Genomic DNA, 11008 nt, shown 5'->3' with positions numbered 1-11008 from the left:
AAAAAAAAAAAAAAAGTACCCATAATGATAGTCAAAAAAAAAAAAGAAAGAAAAAAATTTAACGGTTTGGGCAGCACCTGTGGCTCAAAGGAGTATGGTACCAGCCCCATATGCCGGAGGTGGCGGGTTCAAACCCAGCCCCAGACAAAAAAAAAAAGAAATTTAATGGTTTAATGTTCGAAACTATAACATTATTTGACTGATTACCTAAAGTAAGAATTATTTCCATTATTGAGCACAAAATGCCATAAATTACAGTAAATCAAAATTAGTTTATGTAATACATTGAACAGAATTTATGTTTATAGGGTTCATCATTTCACTTTCAGGCATTCCGTTTCTATACTTGATCACATAGTCAAAAGGTCAACCAAGAAGTCAGTAAGTTCCTAAGGACATCCTTAGTATCATATCACTGTTCTAACAAGTAGTTAACAAGGGAATACAGACAAGTCAAATACCCACACACCATACACAGTTAAAAGAATTTCCTTCATTTTTTTCTCTACTGATTCAAACAAAGAAATATGATGAGAAAAACTGGAGAGTTCTCACTTATTTGAATAACAAGTGAAAATCTAAAAATATCTTCACTGTACGTTATTACCAACTGTATCACTAGGTTTTATAGTGACAGCCCTGTGCTATAATTTCTGAGAAAACCTCTACATAAAGCTCCATAAACCCAACTATTCCTATAATGTATCACCTTATCTAGCACACAATCATTTCAAACACAACTTTTCATGTTAGTATAATTTGTTCAAAAATGGCAATAAATATATCCACGAACCCAAAGAAATCATTGCACAATCTACTGTAACTTGTTCTTACCTGTACTGACAGTTAATCCTAGACCCAACATCTGATGTAAAAGAAAAATAAAATATTCCAATATTATGTGGTTTAATTAAAGATATTCATTATACACGTACCTTTTAATGGACCAACACTCCCAATCAACCTTATAAATACTCTAGACTAACTGCAGAGTAATGTCTGTGAACAATTATCACAAAACTAAAACATGGATGGCTGTCAGTTGGTGGCAGAGTTCTTGCTTTCATAATAAATATAAAATCAATTTCCTGTACTAGTTCCTATTCCAAGTTGAAAATGATATATCTGACTATGAATTCCAACTACCTTCATCCACAGTGAGTTTTTTTTAAAGAAAGGTAGCAGGAGAAAATAAAGAAAAAAGAAACTTCTGAGACCACCTAAGTCAATCTTCCGTCATTTAAGAACAGTTCAATAATAAAAATAAGATGTACATACAAAGCTTGCCACTTAACTTATATATATATTTAATGTTATTCCACTCATCAGATGCCATTCAAGTATTTCATAAGTCCTTCCCAATAATTCTTCTATAAATTCTTTTTTGCAAAGCTTAATGTATCTGAAAGTTGTAGAAACCTTCTATTTAAATAGTAATAATGCAATTTCAAAAGTTTTTTGTTCCTATTTCAGTCAAAAATAACTTCTATATTTTAAATGAAATTTTGCAAGTAATCAGAAACTAATGAGGATTCACTGTTTAGAGAATCCAAGAAGGGAGAGTGAATTTAAGGTAACTAAGTATTTCATTTAGAAAAGCAGCTAACCTGTAGGTACACTAAGTTCTTTTCATAGAGAAATGTAATCAGGATTGTCTCAGGAGAGACTCTCATCCCCCTCTCTGTGTGAGATTCCTAGCTCTTATTAACATTGAAGGGCACCACACACGCACACTGAGGAGATGCCAGCCTTGGTAGTGTGCATGCATGGCAGCTGTGGTGACTAAATAATCCATATGGCTCTGAAGAGAAATTATGGTTTATCGGGTCTAAAGTCACAGCTACAGTGCTGGAATTCAAACACCAGAACTAAGCCCCAATATGAATGCCTTACCCAGCCTCTCCCATCTAACTACATACAGGCATCATAGAGCAGCGCTGTGAAATTCTCTACATGTACAGGTCCAAGTTACATGTTTGAGTAAACCTCAATCTTTTCATAGGCCATGGCCTCTTTCCCCACAGCCATCCCAGTATTCGTTCATGCATTCTCTCCAAAATACAAAAAATATCACAAAATAACTTTATAGAGAAAAATGCAAAAGCCTGGCTTAAACCACAAAAGTCAAGCAAAATCAGAATGAAGTATAAAACTCCATCTTCAACATGAAAATTAAGTAATACAGTAATCTTACATGAGATAGATGTTGAAATAAAAATTCCACAGGTGGTGTAAAGAGCACAATTTAACCACTAATTATAATTGTTCCAGTTTTTATGGATTCAAGTCAGAATCTTAAAGCTCATTTAATATAGTTTCCTAAAGTCCAATTCAACAACTTCTTCCATCCTTCCCTAGTGAATATCCTTGTGAAGTTCCATTTAGTGACACTGGTGCACAAACCCATACATAAAAGTCTACACTTCTGAAAAGAGTTAACAATCTTAACAGTTCACTAGCCATGTTAAAATTATGTTTTAGGAAAAGCTAAAATTATGTTTTAGGAAAAAAAGACTGGATGATGCAAAATTCTCAACACATTTTTATATAGAGTACAATAAAAACTTACTTCGTATCTTCAATAAGTTCGATTAATATTTAGAAAAATTCTATAACATTACATTTAAATAATCATAGGATGGAAAAAAAAATCCACCAATGTTCTAGAAGCTTCTCTAGACCTTTCAATCAATTTTATTTATATGCAAAACCAAGAGAAACTTAAAAAAAAAAAAAAAAAACAAAGCTCCTCCTGATGCTAAAGCTCTCAATTTACTGACAGGCAAATGGCTTCATGCTGCCACTTAATCTCATTTCTTGCATAATGCCCTCTAATTAGCATATCAAAGTGAATTAATACTTCTAGGGCATTAGCAATGGGGAAATCTGCTCCAGGCTCACAATAGCAGTTAAGAGAGAGCCAAGAAATCCTCAAAAACACCACAAACCACTTTGCATTGCAAAACTGTTCAATTTATTTATCCTCTCTCTCTAAACACTTTTACCGCACACTGTTTTACTACTGTTCACCAAACAAAATGATAATTGCCAAAGTTACCAGCATCTGTAATGCCTGTTTAGAATCTTAATTTAGATTATGTTGCAGATAATTTCTGTATGGAACCATTTGTTCTATTATAAATGTTAATATAGAGATAGTGGAAATGTTGACATTCTCAATTAGTTAATTTGAATTTGAAATAAAATTTTATGGGATTTTAAAATTTATGAATTTTTTTAACGTAAAAAGCCACCTGCTGGACTCTCATGCCTCAGAAATAAGCTTTGAAAACTGATGTAACACATAAAACAAAACAACAACAAAAATCATTTTACCATAACCTGTTTTAAATCCCCCCAAATAATAGCTTAAACATTATGAGAAATCATCAGCAGTAAAAGAATTATATACCAAGTCTACATAAATATGATCACCAAAAAAAAGGTATTGTTCAAACAGCTTAACATTTTAAAGCACTTAAACTGAAAAGAAAACAATACAAAAATTTTTATCCATGAATATTTTTAATTGTTTCAGTATTAATCTGTTGATATTATATAGATGCAGTCATCAAGAAAATGACATACCAATTCAATTTAATACATTCTATCATACCACCTTTTTAAAAACTAGATACATACTTGAATTTAATGCCAAAACAAACTACAAACATATTTATGGAATGTATCTATGATAAAATAATAAAGAGTTATGGTTTCAATTATGCCTAAAACAGGGTTAAATTTGGAATCAAGTATTGAAGATTAATGAAATTTATTTTCTAATATGTTCTGTGTCTGAAGGTATAAAAAGAAAGTATATTTCTCCAGTGGCTTACTAAAGCATCACTTATTAATTTATTTGCTAAATGTAACACTATCACCAGTTTAACTGTAATAGCAATTTATCAGATTTACTTCTGTAACTTCACCAAAAACTTCTGTGATAGCCAGTTCTGAAAAATGTTGACCAATTTATACTATATAGTGATGTAAATTATTTAACCTCATCATACTTAAAAGAGTCAAATGGCCTACAAGAGTAGAGCAAACGCTTGAAAAGGTCAACATGGGGGGGGCTAACATGCAAGCTTTGTTATTCAGTTACTACCTAAATCATGCTGATCACACTGATAAATGGCCAAAACACAAGCCTGCTGAGAAAACAAATAAAACATTATTCTCATGGTGTCAATATTGAACTAATAAATATCTAAAGATGTTCAGAGGTATAAGAATAGAGGAAAAATAGTCTAATCCTCATTTAACTTGATGTGTTAAGTATTTATTCTGAATAGATAGTTCAAGGTTGAAAAATCATGTGATGACTGACTAGGGTGCGGTTCATGAAATGCAGTTTCAATTCTTATAGCCCACTTCTTATAATGTAACTTCATCCTATACCAAGCTACCATAAAGTATCAAAATACAAAAACACCAAGTAAGATACTAATTTATATCTGCCATACAAGTAGCCTTTCATAAAATTTATCAATTGTAATCTAAAAGTACAAGCAAAATTAATTAAAAGGAAAATCATTATAGTATAATAAACACACATAGGTATATCTTATGAAAGCCGATGAACCAGTGTGCTCTTTAGGGCAAGTCAGGCCTCCTTTGCCAGTGTATTGATATACTTCTGATTCAGAATAAAATTATGTAAATTAATAATAAAATAACATAGTAAAATCCCACATAAAATACCAAATACACAAATCTGTAATAAAATGAGGTTTACTGAAACTGACGGACAAGAGAATTCTTTGCACAGATCAAGTTAATATTGACAAGAGGGTTCAATATACAGTATTTTTATTGGGAAGAAAAAAGAAAACAAGGAATAGAGTTAGGTAATTGCCTCACATTTAAAAGATATTATCTACATGATACTTTAGATAATGAAGTTCTAAACCATCTTGGTAGTGAGATTTTTTTTTCCAGGTTTCCTACAATTATATTATACATACTAAGGATGGGAGAAGAAGAATAAAGAAAGTTAGAAAAACACTGTTCTTTTATATCCTCTCTCAAAACTACAAAAGCTTCAGTAAGATACACAAATCTACAATAGGAAAAAAAAATTTATAAAATATTCTTAAACTGTTTTAAGGAAAAAGGACTTATAAAGCAATGTAATTTATGACATTTCCAAGATACCAACTTTATATTATTTTGTTTAATCATTTAATATTTCTAAGCAAACAGACCATGATATCTGTCTAAAATTAATCTGAAATTTAAAACATTAAAGATCACTAAAATTTGCTTCAAAATAATTTTGGGACGGTGAGAAAAAACAAGATTGGTCAATTGTTGCTAATTATTGAAGGTGGACGGTGAGTTCGTGGAGCATTCAAGATTTTCTTCTCTCTACATATATTTATGTTTAATTGTTGTTATCCATAATAAGCCTATGTTGTTATCCATAATAAGCCTTTGAAAACTAGAAAATAAATTCATCAAAGCATAACAAGGAATCATATACAGGACAGAAGGTGCATGTTTTTAAAACTTGTAACAAACGATATTTATATTGGAAATAGTACAAGAGCAACATAAAAGCATATGCAAAAAATACTACAACATTAGACTAATATATGCAACAATCTTCACTTTTCTTGTTAAATTTTCACTTGAAAAATTCTGGGTTTTTAATATGTTGAGAGTTATATAGCACTATACAAAGAAAAATGTAACAAATTTTCATGGAAGCCTTAAAAAGGGAAAACAGACCAGAAAAAGACTCCAGTGAGTCTCTAAACCTGTAGGTTCAGAATTAAATCAGGAGGTGATGACTTAGAGTACTGCCTTTTCCCTTTGAAAGTGGTCACACTTATAGCAATAAAGATCAAAGCTTTAATCTCCTATCATATACTAAATGCAAATAAAAACTCATTTGCAAGCTACACTCTAGTTCTAGTTTTGATACCTAAAATTCTTATAACTCTTTCTAGGGAGGGTTCCTTTAAAAGTAAGCATTTTTACTAGTCATTTTCTTCTTCTCCTTAAACATAAAAAATACTTCAACCAGCTCAACCAGCCAAGCAGGCCTTTCTCTTCCCCTGCGGACACCTCCTGCAGTAGAGAAGTTCATTAAGTTTTATGATCTCCCCAAGTCAGTCCTGCTTATAAGCCTCACAAAGGCTACAAATCTGGCAAACCATCATGTATGCCATTAGACATTACTAGTAAATGAACGCTATTTAGGGTTTGTGGTGGCAATAAATCAGAGTTTGGTTGGCAGCTATCAACATGGAGTGTTTTACCCTACTGTTAAAAAAAGAAAAGGTGGATTTTTTTTAACATACAACATTTTTTTAGAATATGATTCAGATTAGATACTAAAATATCAGATTTTCATTAAAAAATAATTTTTTTCTTGAAAAAGAACCACTTCCTTTAAACACACAATTAGGGGTTTTGGCAATTTTGAGGATTGTCAAAAATGTTTGAGGATCAAACATTCCACAAAGGAAAGCAAGCACTTCAACAGTCACAATTGAGGTAGCCAAAAAGGTGAGGGACCACACCAAAAGTATACAGGATAAGCAGAACTCTTAGGCATCAAAGATATTTAATAAAAAATATATAGCAAAATATAGCTTTAAAAAATCAGGAGAAAAATCTTAACATAGCAACAATTATCTCACTGGTTGCTTCCTTAGTTTAAAATGAACAAATATCTTGATTTTAAAGCCTTTAATTTTTCAGTTGCCTTCAAAAGGCACAAATACCACATTTCAACATTTCTGCCTGAAAAATAATTGGATAATAAATTTTACAAAAAAATACATTTTCAAGAAAAAGCATCTTATAGTATAAGTATACTTTTCTTAACTCTGAGCAAGAAAATAATATAATTATAGCAGATTGCCCATTTAGATGTCAAAAGGGAAAATACCTTTTCATATCTGGTAAGGAGGAAAAACAGATGTTTTCCAGACTAAATCCCTCATGTGCATCAAAACTGGCAGTGTACACTGACTGATCAGAAACCTTAACATCTACTGGCAGATTTACAAATACATAGAATTTTTTTAATGATTTTGTCTTTTTTTAGAAGAAAAGCACACAACTGAAAGACATTATTCACTGAAGTGACAGTTCACCCCAACCCCTCTATTATGCAGAATAGAGTCATCACATAACGTTCCCAGTTTCTATTCACAAATGACTAAGTAAACTTTCTCTATTATAAAGAATTAATCTCTGGGTACTATATTGTTAGATTAAATAAAATGATTTCAAGAAAAAGCATTATACAACATAAACATACACTACAATGCTTGTTTTACAAGTTCATGTTTCAGAAGCATGACTATGGAAGCAGATGAGGGGGTGGGCCCTGGAATTTGCTGCCCTGCTTTATTTGCTTTGGTAACACTAATGTCTACACAGCTGTTTTATTTCAAATTGAGGATTCTGAGTCCCTGTCTCATTCTCAGACTAGTTCTGGAGGGTGAGGTGAAGCTATGGGTAATAGGGGGAGAAAAGAGAGGAGAGAAAGAGCTTCACCCCCATCAATCACACAGTACTTAAATCCCACCCCTCTCGAGCTGAGAGTAGCTGGCAGGAAGATGCCTCTGCCCAGACAGCCGCCTTTACTCTTTATAGGCTACTGGCTTTTTACAAAAGAGATAACATGCAAACTTGAATCCCCTGGCCAAAGCACAAAAAGAAGATTTAATTTACAAGTTATCACTGAAAGCTCCAGAAACAATTTCAAAACACAAAAATGTCTTTTGTCAGCTACCTCTTGCTTCTTAAATAGCAATAGTCCCACCAAAGCTCTCCCTGCCAGAAATCCCAGACTCTGAAAAGGCTTGTTTCCTTTTCGTAACTCACCTTTGACATGTGGTTGACCATACTTTCCTTCAGAATGTTGTAACTAAGTCCTGTGCAAATAAACAACTAGAGGACTTATGCTTCCTAATTGAATTCTGCCTGCTGCTAAATGTCTAAACATGAAAAGCAGTTTGCTGGGTTTGGTTCTCAAGCTGACTAAGCCAAAACTTTTTAAAAAAGCAAAAAAAATAAATACAAATCATGAGAAGACGGTGAGAAGGGAGAGGTATCAAGCCCCTCTGCCTAGTAATATAAGGATGTATAAAGTTGAATCAATCTTAATATTCACAACATAGTCAATACCCCACTGCTTAGCTGTCAGCAGAAACTGAAGTGGAGCCCTGATAGCAAGAAAACCCTTGGACATTAAGCAACATAATTTACTGGGAATTACACACTTTCAAGGTTTCTAAAATAAGTATCTTCGAGATTTAAATTAGATGTCTTATTTTATAGTCAGATAACAATTAACTACCGTTTTAAATCACAATGCTTGCTAAAGGTAGCTAAAAATCAACACACATTAAAAGTTAGTAACTTAAATGCCTATGGTTTTCAAAATGCAAAATATATCTAAAAAAGAATCACTCAGCATTAAGAAACCATACTCATGTGAATGTACAGCAAGAAATGTATTCTTTAGGCTCTCTTTATTATTTGCTGTTAATTATGGTTTAGCATGTATATTTAATAGATGGCAATAACCCATTATCTTTTCTTGATTAATCTTAGGATCAGAATAGTACTGCAAAGTGAAAAATCTGTTTAGAAGAGGGACAACTCGAATATCAACCTAACAATTATATGCAATATGGTATTACTTGTACACTCAATTTAAACACAATCACATTTAACCTTTTAAATAGCATCACTTGGATGCTGCTATCTCTTGGACTTTAACTTTTTCTATCACTTCAACATAAGAAAGGCAACTGTAAAATACCATATACCGGACACACATGCAAATCAACAGCAAAGCTTGTTTAATGCACTTGTTTGCCATATAAAAGGAAGATAATGCCAAATACAAACTAAAATACCTACATTAAATCCCTACTTCAATTGAGCCATTATTTCACCTCAACTAAAATATCTTCAATTAAGAAAGTCTGGGGGAAAAAAAGTCTGAAAAGAAAGTTACATTGAAATGAATTGTCAAAAATTTGCATAATATACACCTATAGTTTTCAGTTCAGGACTTCTGCAAAACCTGTCCTCTCATAAGGTATCTTCCCTGACTTGCACACTTCAAAATTGTTTAACCTTCATCTGTAGACCTTTTTCTACTTTGTACTTTAGGCACGGTTACAAGTGTAATGACCTCAAGACATAAAATTTAACGAAAGCATTAGTACATGTAATAGATTGAATATACAAATAATTACCCTTCCTCAATTCTTAAAAGTAATCTTCCTACCTAAAACAGTAATTTAAACGTGCTACTGGAGTCTGTTGAATTGCATCTATTCTTCTATCTTTGGAGCTGAAGCTCAACGCTGTCTAAGTAAAACAAAGTTCGGGCTATGCTTCTCCCGGGAACTCGGTCCTGGCATCCAGTCTCCCGTTGCTCCTTTTAAAAACTGACACACAAACAAGGCGGAAAGGAGACTGAAGAGAGCGGCTGGCGCTCCGGGCCCTCCCCACCTGCAGGCAGGGACGGCCGCCTCAGGACGGCGACCCTGCCCTATCCGCACCTACACTTCATTTTACACCAGGAGGAGAACTGAAAAATTGACTCCAGATTTATTGCAGTTTTTTTCTCAAGATCAGGACGTGCGAAGGAGAGAATGATCAAAGATGGCGGTGCCCAAAAGCAGCAGCTCTCAACTGGAGAGTCGAAGAGTAGCTCCGACCCCACCTCGGGGGTCTCCGGCCCACTTCGAGGCGCAGCCTCTTACCTGTTTTCTCTTTGATCTCACACAGGACGCTGAAGAGCGCAGGTTTCATTCTGTGACAGTTCAGGGCATGTTTCCTAAAAAACAAATAGCAAAACACAAAGGTATTAGCATCACCTATGGAATAATATGGCGCCTTCCTTTAAGTTAGACCCAAGATTTAATTTCAGCCCCCTATTTTGGAAGTCTCTTTTGGACCGTGGGAAGTCAATAAAAACTCAAGTTGACTAGCTTGCGACAGCCAGCAAAGCCTCGGCGGCGGAAAGCTGCAGCTGGAGCGAAGCGAACGACCCCTCTGCCCGACAGGCAGCAGCCTCGGCGACCACAGACCCGAACCCGCGCGGGAAGCCCCGCTCCGGAGACAGGCATTGGCCACCCGGGGGTAGGGACCGGCGCAGAGGGGCTCCGCGCCCGCCCTCCGTAGATGGAGCGGGCGCAGAGCGGCCGGCCGGCCGACTGCGGCCAGCGGGCGGGTGACAGCTCCGCAAAGTTTGCCAGGCGGCCCTCCCTCCCCGAGAACTTGGCCGCTCGCACCCCGACCCGCCAGGGAACCGCCCATCGCCCAGCGCCGGGCTGGGGCGGCCGCCCGCACCTCCGGGTCGCCCCGCGGCTAAGGAGAGCGGGCGCCGGGACTCCGGGCCGGAGGAGAAAGTTGTACTTCCCTCCGGCGCGGCCCGGGGCCCTGCTCCAACGGCGCGCGCGGGGGTCCAGCGGGAGGTTTAAATCCGTGGGAGGGGGCCGGGCTACGAGAGGACAGGACAGGGTTGAAAAGAAAAACCCCAAATCCGCGCCGCACCAAGTCCGTCCCGAGCCCTAAGAGCAACTTTGCCTACTCCCGCCCGGTAAGGGGGGCGCGGGCAAGTCCCCCAGAGGCAGGGGCAGGCGGCGGGTTTTCGGAGAAAGTTCCTGGCCACGGGCTGAGGCCCTTGCCCCGGGCGCCACCCCGGGCCCCGACACTGCCGCGGGCCCGGCTCCCGTACACACACAAAAGATGCTTAATGAGACGACACCAACTTTGCTTGCGCCTCGTCCAAGCTCTGGTCGGTGATGGTCATGATCTGGTGGAGGATGTCGCCGATGTCCTGCTTCCTGCCGTCGCCGTCCGCCCCTTCGTGGCCGTGCGGGGGAGGCGGCAGGGCCATGCCCCCCTGCACCGAGTGGCCGGCCAGGTTCACCCCGGCCAGAGTCTGCAGCATCCTGGATTGATCGTCCATCCCGCCGCTCGCGGGCGGGAGCGGGCGGCGGCTGAGGCGAAGGCTGAGGCG

General features: G+C 36.9%; 1 protein-coding gene across 4 annotated transcripts in view; it reads right to left on the bottom strand.

The window, feature by feature from the left end:
• The window catches only part of PBX3 (PBX homeobox 3), a 225401-nt gene extending 214399 nt beyond the window's left edge, over window positions 1–11002 (bottom strand). For 2 of the 4 annotated variants that reach the window (XM_003785308.2, XM_023510597.1), the window contains exons 1-2: window positions 10758–11002; window positions 9747–9820 (exon numbers count right to left, since the gene is read on the bottom strand). In XM_003785308.2, coding sequence (XP_003785356.1) covers window positions 9747–9820; window positions 10758–10957 — 274 coding nt within the window. In that variant the 5' untranslated portion in view covers window positions 10958–11002. Of the gene's footprint in view, window positions 1–9746; window positions 9821–9941; window positions 10159–10757 lie in introns of those variants that run through there. The other 2 variants (XM_012802459.1, XM_012802460.1) reach the window with 2 other exon arrangements.
• Between the last annotated feature and the right edge of the window lie 6 nt (window positions 11003–11008).

Source organism: Otolemur garnettii, unplaced genomic scaffold (assembly GCF_000181295.1).
Source record: "Otolemur garnettii isolate 467f Iridium unplaced genomic scaffold, OtoGar3 scaffold00014, whole genome shotgun sequence".
In the NCBI taxonomy this organism is placed as follows: Eukaryota; Metazoa; Chordata; class Mammalia; order Primates; family Galagidae; genus Otolemur; species Otolemur garnettii.
The sequence above is the reverse complement of the archived record's forward strand: the minus strand, read 5'-3'. Positions and strand labels throughout refer to the sequence as shown.